This window comes from Blennius ocellaris, assembly GCF_963422515.1.
Source record: "Blennius ocellaris genome assembly, chromosome: 19".
Lineage (NCBI taxonomy): Eukaryota > Metazoa > Chordata > Actinopteri > Blenniiformes > Blenniidae > Blennius > Blennius ocellaris.
The window spans coordinates 13,197,058-13,210,143 of NC_137668.1; the positions used below are offsets into that span (position 1 = coordinate 13,197,058).

Here is a 13,086-nt window from a genome sequence, read left to right on the forward strand (position 1 = left end):
ATATTTTTCTATTATTCTGAGTCCATGCTTCCCAAATGAACTGTATGGCGTCTATCTTCACACTTATTACACCTTCTAATCCTTTTCTGTTCCATATCTGCATTCTTTCCATGTACGAATCGTCCCTAAAGGCCATAGACTGCAGGCCACATTTATTTAGCATTCAGCATAACCAGCAACACCTGCTTCTACAGTGACTTTACATCTGGTAGTTTTCTTAACTTCCACAGTGGATGGGGTTGCACTGAACGTCTTAACCTCTGCAGTCATCTGGCATAATTGCCTGGATTAGATGCCCACAATCTGCTGTTGTTATTCTTTGAGCATACGCCGATCGTTCTCAAAGTATGGGGCGGTACAGCATGACAAATTTGATACCTTTTCTAAGTAGTACTTTTTCTCTCAATAATTGCTATGGAGTCTCGATAGAAGAAAAATTTCATTTCATATGGATCCCAACTGCCATCATACAAATCTGATTACCCTTTGATTACCTTGGGCTCAGGGAGAGGATCGACATGGTTTAAGCTTTACGATAAAGACTCATCCTCCAACACTCTGACAACCCCTGACATACATTAACATTTTAGTTGCTAACTAAGGTCTTGTTTACGCGTTTCGGGTTTTGGGTGCCCGTTTATAGGACAACAGTGATGGAAGCTACTTGGAAAATGCAACTTTTCTGAAACACAGCTGCTGTGCATGCGCACCATGGCCGTAGAAAATAGATCTGCATATATGCGAGTACATGGACAATAACAACAACAGCAGCCTCCAGAGTGTCATGACTCCCTGTCCATTCTCCTGGGACTTGGTAGTTTAATAGCTGACATTCACCAGAAATAGGAATCCAACATCGCTGTCTGTCCATACAAATGTCTGTGGACTCAACATTGTTAATATTTATAAGATATTGTTCTCTGCCAGCATGTGTATGTGTGGTTTTATTACAAAAAACAAATAGCCCTCGCTAGTGGCTCTACATGACAACTTCATCGTTTTCAGCATTTCTGCAATTTCTGTGTAAATGAACATCATTTTCAAAACGCTGCTGTGTAAACACAAAGGTGTTTACTCATTTCAAGTCATGAACTGGTGGTTTTTGACAATTGAGACATGACTTGTATTTCAATGTGGTTATCAATCTTTTTTAATTTTTTTAAATTTTTGTTGATTTAGCACATGTTAAAAGGTCCACATTACGATTACCTTAAAAATGGACAATCCCTGATTTAAGAAACTACAACAAAGGGAAACAAGGAAGGAAGTCCTAAACACCCTCAAGGGGCACAGACGAGATCTGGACACAAGTTATGACCTCATTTCATTTGACTTGTTGATTATTTCAAACAGCAAAATTGGATGATGACACTGGGAAAGGACAAAAGCATACAATTCTAAGAGAAGAAAACAAATTTAGCTGTCAGGCTTTCACGCCAATTATTTGATTTGCTGGTAAAATTGCAGACATATTGAAGAAAATAAGAAACAACAAAAAGACCATCACAGCAGGAAGCATTTTAAGCTTTGCTAGTGGCATCTCTCGTTGTTCTTACAACACTTTGCAAAACCCAGAGCGGCTCCAGAAGTACCTTCCTGAAAGTGAAGGGAGCAGAGTTGCTATGGAAACCACTGAGTCCCCCCCAGGACCTCAAGATTATTAGATGCTAGAAATACAGTGATGATGTCACACATACAGTCATGTGGACATGTGTGGCATCTGTTTAAGGTGAAATGGCCACAGCAAGAGGCAAATAAAGAGGGGGAGGGGGGACCTCTCACAGAAAACTGTTGTAAGTAGAGAAAGAAACACACACAACCCCTCAGATACATGCAAATGCAATGTATTCATGTGCCAGGTTAACCAGTGATCACAGGTTTCTATGTGCTTCTGCGATCTTACTGACTGAGACACACTCATTACCGCAGTGTACTTTTCAAAGCCCAATACCAGTCTTTGATCTGCCAGTCTCTTTTGCTGCAGCTTCTCTCTGCCACTCTCCTGCTTTTGTCTTTGCTTTCTTTCTCAACTGCACATTAACAATACAGAAATTGCTCCTAAAATCAAAGTCTGCACCACAATTTCCTAATATACTAGTTAAATAGATAACCCTGTAGAATGGCTAAATCTAAGTTAAATTCTTCATTCGGTGTGTGGATCCAAGACGGGTTTAATCACATGGAGGACAACGACATTCTGTGGTCAGCTAACACAGTTCAAAGAGCCTAAAACATGTAAACATGAGAGGATTACAGGTTGTCTAATTAAAATCTGGAATCGATTCCAGCCATCACAACTGTAAGTCAGATACAGTGGTAAAGAACATGGACGCAAAGTAGGATGTAGGGTGGCTATGATGAAGAATGTACTGTATTTAGAAACCATGACGGTCCTCAGCTTTTACAGCAAAGTCAACGGGTGTCCAGGGTTCATGTGAATGGAAGGAGATTAAAATGCCAGTGTTTCAGTTGATTTAAAAACAAAATCCCGATTACATATTTGTTGTATCTAATATTAATTCAATTCCTTAAGTTCCATTCTATTTAGGGTTACGGGGAGATGTGGACTATCTCAGTTGACAATAGCCTCAAGACAGAGGATGCCAGAGTGCCTGGAGAAGAACCATGGCTGGACAGGCAGAACATGCAATCTCTAAGCAAAAAGGCCACAGTCCTGGATCACAGCGATCTAACCACAACCGGAGCAGTCTTTCTCAGAACACTGTCTCATAGTAAAGTCTTGATCAGTACTCACCAATTAGCTCCTTGTTCCTGATGTCCAGGGCCATATTTCTGAGAGCAGTGGCAACGGCACACACCACTTTGTCGTTGTCTATCCTCAGTAACTCCACCAGGATGGGAAGGCCTTTTTCCTTACGGACTGCAGCACGAATGTACACCGACCACTGTTGGAAAGAAGAAATCTTGCTAGGATCACATAAACCTGTCACATGATACCACATTTGCAGCTTAAATCAACAGTCGCAATGTGCCATTTGTAATCACAGTTTTCTTCACAGCAAAATACAAATATGAGTTTTAGGTGAGAATTTGCGTATGAGCCACCTTGACGTGAACTTTAATGAAAGCACTGTGGTCAGATCGGTGCATTATGCAGCTGATTATTTGCACTCAACTACTTTTTCTGTGAGTGAAGTGGTTGTGGTGGGAAAAACCACAAAAGAGGCATACGGAGCCCAATACCCGAGGTTGAATGGGATGTGTGACATTTGGAGGCAATCTAAGAGCGTCTGATGCATTACACTGACTCACAAGTGATATACGGCGAGAGGAGGAATTATATGAAGGAAAAGGAAGAGTTCTGAGCTTGGAGACCACTCTGCTCTCCCTCAATAACTATCAAGGTGTGCTAAAATGGAGCACTCGACCCTGTACAGCTCAAACAGAGCCACCTTATGGGTGAATTGCAGAGGACTGGGGAGGAGCCGAACAGCACCTTACAATAGATTATCAATAGGCAAGGAGTGACCCTTCAAGTTATTATCATACTAATAATTCATCTCCTCAGGCTGTGCTTGGGATTGAAATGGAGAGTGGCCCACACTGGAGATTCAAATGAGTTCATTATGTTTCATGTCTATCTGTTCATCTTTTATGCCAGTGTGTCTCTCTTAAAGACTGCAGCCGGCTGGCGTACAATGAGCAGAAAAAAATGGCGTGATATATTCTGGACAGATCACTTAATTTACAGACCACTTTATCTAATATGCATGCCTTTTGTTAGTGGAAAGAAACCAAAGGAAAATCCACATATGACTACAGAGAACGTGCAAACACCACCGAGTCCAGAACCCAACTTGGGCTGATCTAACTGTAAGGTGAGTGTGAACCACAGCATCATCAGTTCAAATACTAATTCAAAATTGTATTAAACAGGTCTGTTTTAGTCTAGACTTAGATGAATAGAGTGTGGAGTGTGGAGAGAGCCAGTAAACTAACACTGCTGCTTAAGAAAATGTTAGCAGAGCTTCCCAACTGGGAGATAAATATAGCAAATTATGCATACATGCACATACATACACTCAATGACGGAGAAGGACCTAAAGAAAATGTGATTTTCTAAGCATTGACTGAAGCGATCATCCCCACCTTGATTGTTTCAGAGCTCTCTCCTCCATCTCTCCCTCACAATCTGACTTTCTGTCCTGAGGAAATAAAAGCTCAACTAATAAACACCCACAGTATTGCTGAGACACTGTGCTCACTCTGTTTATCAGTCAATGTTCCTTTTTTTTTATTTTTTTATTTTGTTAACAGCAAAGCTCACAAGTCTGATCAAGTGTGGATTTTTAATCATAGAAAAAACTTTTTTTTCCCAGTGTTTACAAGCAACCATGTCTACTGCAACTTTATTATTTTTGAGGTTATTCCAAGGTCAATCCCCTCGTACTTTCTTCTTTTTCCCCTCATATAAACCTCCCTCAAGGCCATACTCCCCTCACCAGAACTCTCCAATACAGCCACATGACTCATACATTATGAGCACCTGACTACTTCCATCACTCAGCTGCTGTTGCTGAACTCCAGCTCTCCACGGCATGCTGCGATTAGGAATCTTCGCATTACGGCGGCAATTGAATTGTTATTGAGAAATATTATGTTTTATAGAACACATAAAAACACAAGATTGAGCTCAAAATATTTTATATGAAGTCAGTGTGCTCCTGCAGAGAGCAAATGGTGCAACATTTTTTTCAGCAGATTGTATCTTGAGGGACGGTGAGGTCTTTATCATATGCTTTCTGGTATTTTTGGGAATTAAAAAAAAAAGGTTTTATTTTCAATTAAAAAGACACCCACAATGCAGTAGTGTCCTTGATATGTAACCCCTCTGTAAATCTTCAGTAGATTATTGTCTGCTATGAAAATACATTACTCAGCAAGGACCATTCAAATCCTGATTTTAAAAGAGTGAAATTACCCTCCCTTGTCTGTAATCTATTTATAGTATATAACCTTTTCATAAACGGCAGACAAAAGCATCCTCTGGACTAAATCCATTTTTGGGATTGGATAGCGGGGATACAGGGATTTAACTCTCTGGGTGCAGAAAAACATAATCACACAATTGCTTCACATACTGAAGTAAACATACACTCGTAAGTCATTTGTCCGAACACATAAGGCATTATCTGTTTTCTATCAGGACAAATGATTTGTGTACACTGTGTTTCCGCATTCAGTTACCAGCAAAGGACAAGCTTTGTACTTTTCCATCTGCAGTTTTATTCATCCGGACTGAAATGTGCATGAGACAGAGAAACAAAGTTTTCCAGTCAAGGAAATATAAGAAGGAAAAAGGTGTTTTTGCCGCATCTTAAACAAAGTGATTACCTTCCAGCTGCCTGCAGCCAGGTTCTGCAGAGCCCCAGCTGCACCCTCCAGGGTGTCAGGATTTGAGCATTCAGAGAGCAGGGTGAGGTAGGGCTTGACGATGGTCGGGTGCCACAACATCTGAACCCCTTTCGGGGGCTCTGCCGTGTCTGGAAAGGGACCCACGCCATCCCACTGAGAAAGAGGAGACAGATTGTGGAAATGTTAGTCACAAAGCCAAAAAACAGTGACAACTTGTTTTTGTTGCAATGACTTTTTTTTTTTTCCTTCTCATATCCACAAAACTTTGGGAAACTTCACAACAACCCAAATAAAAAAAAGACGGGGTCTCACTCTTCTCCTGGTTGAAAGTAACTTGTGTGATTTTCATCATAACAAATTTCTGCTGTCAGATTTTTCCCTCCACTTGTACGTTACTCCAAATATTGAGTAACACCACTGCAGGTCAGCTAAAAAGTGGATTTTCAGGTGGATGATGCAACAGTGTGTTCATTCTGTTTCCATGTACTTTCTGAGCTCTTTCTCAGATTTGCTCTGATTTCAGGATGATGCTCCATGTCCAGGACTTTCATAAGTAAAGTATTACCATCCTTGAGAAACCCATGACTCCATAAACCTGCAGCATTAAAAAAAAAAAAAGAAGTAAGAATCAGAAGTTCAGCAGGCGGTATATTCTTGTGTCAGAGTACCTGCTCCGTGTCAGAATGACTGACTGTTTTGTCTCAAAACAAACTCCATCTCCACCTGGCACACCCTGACCTATTAAAAAAAGTCACAGATGCACTCAGGTAATCATTCCCTGTCAACCTGCTATGCAGAAGAGAAGAGTGATGGAGGGGAGTAGTGACAAAGGGCAAAAGATAGAGAGGAACGCATGGATTTAAAGAGAGAGAGAGCGAGAGAGGCTATGTGAGAATGTTTCCCTCCTACTTTGCTTTGAGCATTATACTTAAAGCTGCATGCTTCTCTTTCATTTCCCTCCTTCCTATTCCACTACAATGGAGACTCTTGATGTTTGAACCTCTTTGTAGAGTGACATGCCCACATCTCTTTTCACATCGGCATAAACCCACTACCACCTCTCCTTTTCTCTGCCCTTCTTATTTATATTTATTTCCCTTCTATTCTCTCCTGCTTGTCATTTATATCTCGCCCTGCTTTTCTCTCCTGTTGATTCTTTTTCTCTACACATCTCTTGATTCCTCTCTCTCTCTTTCTTGCTTGCTTAGTTCCCCCTTTCCCTGTTTTCCTATTCTATTTCAATCCCCCTCTCTCCAGTTTGCAGTTTTTCCTCTCCCTATCGACCTCTTCGGTTTCGCTCCACTGCCTCCTCTCCTCCCCTTGTCTCAAGGTAAACTAGGCTAGTGTTTGTCTTCAGAGAGGTGCTGGGAGTGTGTGTGTGTGTGTGTGTGTGTGTGTGTGTGTGTGTGTGTGTGTGTGTGTGTGTGTGTGTGTGTGTGTGTGTGTGTGTGTGTGTATGCGTGCGTGCGTGTGTGTGTGTGTGTGTGTGTGTGTGTGTGTGTGTGTGTGTGTGTGTGTGTGTGTGTGTGTGTGTGTTTGTATGTTTTTATCTTTACATAGATTCTCTGATCATGAAAATCAAAGGCGTTTCATAGTTTGAAGTATGCCCAGGCGCTACAAGAAGAAGCATCGACTCATTCACGGCACCTACTGTTGCCTGGAGACTTTCTACATGCTAAATATAAACGTATAACATTAATTTGCTTATCTGAAATCCTCTAAAGTACACTGTGAAGTATATCAACCCTTTTCAAATGCTTTTGTACTGAAGAATATTTCACAGGCAAGCATCAGATTGAATTCTTTACACATCTATCCATCCATCCATCCATCTATGCATCCATCCATGCATCCATCCATCCATCCTCACTCTTGCCATAAGATGGATCTCTCGGATTTCAATCCTTAGAGGCCTTTCTGCATGGAGTTTGCATGCTGGCCAGGGGGAATAAATATCTACTACAAACCAGAAGGAAGAAATGAATCAAACATCTTTTCTTTCATTGAATTTCTCATAGTTAGTCCTCTCGCCTCACAATGGGAATGAGATTCTCTGGTTTTCTCTCAGTGTTCAGAAATCTGCATTTGAAGCTAATTGCTGGTTCTAAATTCCCTCTGAATGATTGAAAGTGAGTGATAGGTGGATGAAATTGGCATAACCTATGTCTTCATGTTTAAAACTCTTCAGACACTAATACTACGGAAGCAGTATTAGTTTAAGCTCTGCACAATCTGCCCCAAAGAAGCTGTTAAGTTGCTGCTGCCGCCCAGTTTTTTAAGTCATACATTGTACATTCACACTTGAGTTTTAAGGTCAGATAGCCAGATATCATGCTCTGTAATCTTCGGTGAAGTTCTCAGGTGTGGTAGAAGATTACAGCCACTGTAGTTGAACTGCTCGCTTCAAGAGTTTTCAAGAGACCGCTGAACACATAACAAAGGCCAAATCCTATAGAATATCCCTGATAGCAGGTCTGCACTTGAGTGTGTGCTTCAGCAATCCATTAGGAATGTTTAGGTCCAGTTCAGGCTCCCACATTGCTCTCTGCCCTTGCTATCGTAAAATCTAATAAATGATTAAGGAGACCACACTGCAGCTTAACTGTCTGCTTCTCTCTCTCTCTCTCTCTCTGTCTCTCTCTCTCAGAGGGCCAGTCTCCTGGCTCCTACCGCTCACATTTAGTCTGTCTGTGCTAGTCTGTCTCTCACTGACTACCAGAACCAGGGTCAACATTCAGAAAAAAAATGATGAGTCACATATTATTTCAGATTTTATGGCAACAGAAGGTTTCTTTCATTTATTGTTCCGATGGGAAATTGATTTTCAAGCTTTCTATACTGTTACTGCTTCTATATTTGTAATTTATTTGTGTTGCCAAGCAGATCAGAAGAAAATATTACAGTGGCATACCCTAGGAACTTTTATGAAACAAGTCTGGTCAGGCACCTATGCAGAAGATATGATATTGTATATGATACTATCAAACGATGTTCTTTTCATCCCTTGATCACTACAAGAAATTTTAAACTTTTCATAAATTAAAAAGGTTATGAGATTACAGCAATATAAAAGCAATGCTTTGACCCAGGTTGAATATGTATTTGTAGTTATTTATTCCAATAGGAAGCAAAGTACTCAGACAATGAGGAGTCACTGTTCAGATGGAAATAAAGCAATAGCCAAATTAAAGCTTCCTTTGGTTTGAGTCTGAAATATCAGTCCTGCTCAGTTGAGTTGAGTTGTAAAGCGCTAACGTAACTATCATTCGTGACATTTAAGGGACACTGAGTCAGCACATCCTGTTTTACTCTGAACAGTTGACTTTCCCCAGAAATACAGTAACAACCTAATTCATAGAAAGTACGATGACTGAGAGAACTCTCACACCTAAACATTTTGAAATATATAAAACATGATTAAAATATATTAGAACAATAAATAATTATAATGTGATATATTATAAAACAATTATCATATTAGTTTCGCATTATTTACCGCACACCTCTGTTGAAAGAAAGGCAGCCTCAACAACAGATGCATCATTTCATCCTAACATTGATCGTTTTTTACATTTTGCATGTATCAACCTACATACTTTTGCGGCAAACTGACGTTAACCAAGTTGAATGGTGTGTTAAATAAGACTGAGCATCACATTACAATGTGGAGAAAAAAGTGAACCCATTCAGTGTGCATGCGCTTTCTCAGTAAACTGAGAACTTGGACTTTCACTTGCAGGGCTAAAAACAAAAGAAAATAATACATTTATTTTAGATAGTGGTGTTATTAAACCAGATGGATCAATTCTTGGTGAGCGGTTTGTAACATTTTGACAGATTTATATAGTATTTTACAGCCACTGGTTCTTTATTGATTGTGCATAGTTTTGCAATAAGAGCTGGTATGCTTTATAAGTTCAATAAGGTTTGTATTGAACTGTTGATGGGTGTCCATGCTGGGTCCTTGAGCAATGCTCTGAAACTGCGACTGCTCAGATTGTGTCTGGATGGGCCAGTAAACATGAGACTTGTGCCATATTAAGCAGGCAGAGCATAGATTTTGCCATGACCATGGAATGAGCAGCAGAAATGTACCATTCTCATGCATTTTACATTGTATGCTGTAATAACACAGTTTAGTCACTAAAGAAAAATCGCTGCAGCTGGCCTCTGTCCCTAAGGACATGAATTGATGCTGGATTGGTGTAAAAGGCAATACTCAATATCACCATCATCAAAACATCGACTCAGTGAATACATTTTCAAAATGCAGTGGTCATCTCACTTATAACATTACCATGGCCGTGTCAAATCTGTTTTTAGAAGTAATACTGTCTTAAAGTCTCATACACACCATCCCTCATCACCCCAGTCCTTACCTGATCTGATCCCTTCTTTTTCTTCTTCTTCTTTCCCCAGCAGCCAGAGCTCTCTCCATCACGGCCATTAGCATCGCAAAGCAACCCATCCAGCTCCTCCAACCCCCCCTGCTGTCCGTGGGACGTCTCGGCAGCCAGCCGGTAGGACAGGTTTCTCAGGATGCAGACACAGTTCTCTACAGTCTGCACATGAGAGAGATAATAAATGAAGTGAGGCATGAGGATGATGGTGTTAGCAATATAAAACTCCAATAAAAAAAATATATAAACAAATAAAACTTATATAAAAATATATAGTAAAGTTCAGATGGCCCATTTGCATTTGATGCTATTTAAGGAAACATTGTGCTTGCAAACTCAGTCAAAGCATGCCAAAAAAAAAAAAAATCCTCTCACACTTTCACCTTCTGTCTGCACCCATGAACCAGACAGATGGAGAGAGAGAGAGAGAGAGAGAGAGAGAGAGAGAGAGAGAGAGAGAGAGAGAGAGAGAGAGAGAGAGAGAGAGAGAGAGAGAGAGAGAGAGAGAGAGAGAGAGAGAGAGGGAGAATGGAAGGAAATAACAATGATAATCTTACAGGTAATATGCCTCTGAATTTCTTAGCTCTGACTTTGAAATGAGATTACAAGAAACTCAGGTAAATGAGGAAAAATGACAAACCCAATATATTGTATCACACCCCATTAAACACAGAATTTCAAGTTGAACCCAGCAGGCAGAGAAGATGTGAGTATGTGTGTGACTGCACGAGAGCTAACTAATGCCTTACAGTCTGGGGTGTCTATTCTTAAGCGTGTACCTTGACTGATTGTGTGTAGTGTGAGAAAGGGGGAGATATCGAGTCAACGGAGTGGAAATGAACAAAGACAAATCATCAATCTTCTCTCAGTCTGACCATTGCTTTACACAAAAAACAACTAAGGAGTGTAATTGAACAGCCTCAAGAGATGCAACAAACAAAACAACGTCTCACTCCAGTGAGCTGCACTCATGTCTGAAATTCTATTCACATGCTATTATGAAGAGATGTCGGAGAAGTTACGTTTTATTTATAATTTACCATGACATTTCATATTTCGATCTGTTATTTCATGCTTAAAGTAGTTTTGTTTCTGTGGCCACATAGTTGAGGGAGTAAAAAGGTGGCTTGATATTGAGTTTAAATAATTTTGTGGTACTTCTGTTTGCCACTGGAAGGTGAGCGGCGTTGGTCAGTCACAGTGTTTCTGAAGAAAACATTTAAACATAATATGAACTCGCCAGTGTGTTTCATCGATTATTTCTTCTTGGTTGTGACAATGCCTCTTAGCAAAAAATATTTTCTTTTTAAAGTTGCAACATTTTTGAGGAACATGCATTAGTTGGATGTGCGTCAGAGCTATTTGGGATGCGTCCAAGAAAGATTTTAGAAATATTCTTTATCAATGTCAAACAGATTTTCTGCACAATTGAATCTTGTTTTGACCTTCAGGACCCCAAGGTGCTGAAAATCAGGTGTCTGATTGCCACTTCTCAAGGCAGAGCGATATCAAGATGAGATTCTCAAACCAGTGGCAATCCCACATCTCCACAGTCTGAGACCAAACTCTATACTTCCAAGATTACAACTCTCGTGTTCACAGAGCGGGGCTTATCAGAAAATACCACCAGAATTTTGGGAGCGGACAGGCTGGTGTGCCCCCCCCCCCCCCCCCCCCCCCCCCTTCTGATTTCAACCTGTTAAAGCAGCAGCTTGGGCGTGTTGTTCATGCCAGAGTGAGCAATACAACCACATTGTCTGACTCTGGACACATACCGCTTAAAGAATAGGATGCCATCACACAACAGTGTGTGATGGCATGTGTATGTGTAGCTGTGTATGGTTCTTCTCCATCCTGTTGAAGCTTAAGGAATACAATCGTTAAAACACCAATATATCTTGTTTGTCTAGATGTAATAATGGACGCAGTCACACCCTCAGATCTGTTGTTCATCCCACAAATGTGGCACCGTTTCAAAGGGAAATCAGCCTTTCAAATGTAACGCTACATCAATGAAACAATCTTCCAAACACAAACATCCTTTCTTTTTGTGTGTAGTTCCATATATTGCCTGCATGACCTTGAGCGGCTTTTCAAGCTGCACGCTGTACATCCACTAATGGACCTGCAACAGCCGCACTTAATGTGCGCTGTTCAATACCAACTTGTCACAATCCTTTGTTCCATGTTACTTATGTGTAATTAAAAATGTGGTTAGTCTATTGAGTTTTTGCACCATCAAGATTATTAATTGAACTTTTTCAGGGAATGGCAATGTGCTATTATATGACTGAGAAACTTTGTTAAATGCTCTATACTTTAATCTACTGACTTTATAAGTCCACATTAGTCAACTGTAGATTTTGTTTAGACTTGTAAAAAATGAGACAGTGAGAATTGTAGCAATGCCTCAGATCTTATATATACTTCTGGCTGGAGTTGTGAACAATAAAAAAAAAAGGTAGAATGGAGAGATAAAACCGTGCCAATGATCAAAACACCTGTCCTGACTTATCCTCAGTGGGAATGTCTTTATAAGGGTGCTGACAAAGACAGAGGTGATTCTAAAAGTACCTTGGATGAGGCTGGAACTGGTAGATAATCAGTTGTATTACTTGAACAGACTCGGCTTGTGATTCTTGACAACCTCCCCTGCTGTTTATGATCAAGATCAATCTCTGGAATGCAACATTTTCTAAACAAGCCACATAAAATATCCTTAAATTGGCACTACTGGAGATTAATTACATGTTGATGAATGATTGAGCTCTATCTTGTAATGGCTCATTTCTAATGATCCATGAAATAATGTGCAGAATTAACAACCAGATGAGCAGAGGAGAAAACGGTCTGGCCAAAGCAGGGAAAACACACTATAGAGCAAGCACATGGCTAATGTGAATCACTAATCCAACAGTGACCATTTGGTGGTTTGTGGATGTAAGTCAGTCTTTGTTAATGTGGCAACAGCAGCTCTCCTCAGGTGGAGAAGGGGTGGGCAGTTAAACAGTGATTAAGGGCGGCCATTTGGAAAAGCTGGGAGACAGGGAGACCTTGAGAAGTCAGCCATCCACAGCGCTGTATATGTAGTATTGACTGACCCACACGTGCTGCGACATGAACCCACATGCACGCCAACATGAACACGTCCTCGCATGGAAACATGCAGAGTGAACATAAACCCACTCGACTCTGACAACTGGCAGAGCTACACCGGTACAGAGAAATACTTCAACACCGTGACTGCTTTAATTTGCCCAAAATAACACAAGTTGACGAGGTGAACACTCCTAGAAAAACAAAAATTGCT

The 13,086-nt window shown here is 40.5% G+C and overlaps 1 protein-coding gene across 1 annotated transcript in view; it reads right to left on the reverse strand.

Moving 5' to 3' along the window:
• ctnnd2a (catenin (cadherin-associated protein), delta 2a) overlaps window positions 1-13,086 on the reverse strand; it is a gene marked incomplete at both ends in the record, with an annotated part of 202,698 nt that overhangs the window by 36,339 nt on the left and 153,273 nt on the right. Inside the window, 3 exons of the mRNA XM_080515267.1 lie at window positions 2,756-2,906; window positions 5,356-5,529; window positions 9,756-9,938. Coding sequence (XP_080371393.1) covers window positions 2,756-2,906; window positions 5,356-5,529; window positions 9,756-9,938 — 508 coding nt within the window. The remainder of the gene's footprint in view (window positions 1-2,755; window positions 2,907-5,355; window positions 5,530-9,755; window positions 9,939-13,086) is intronic.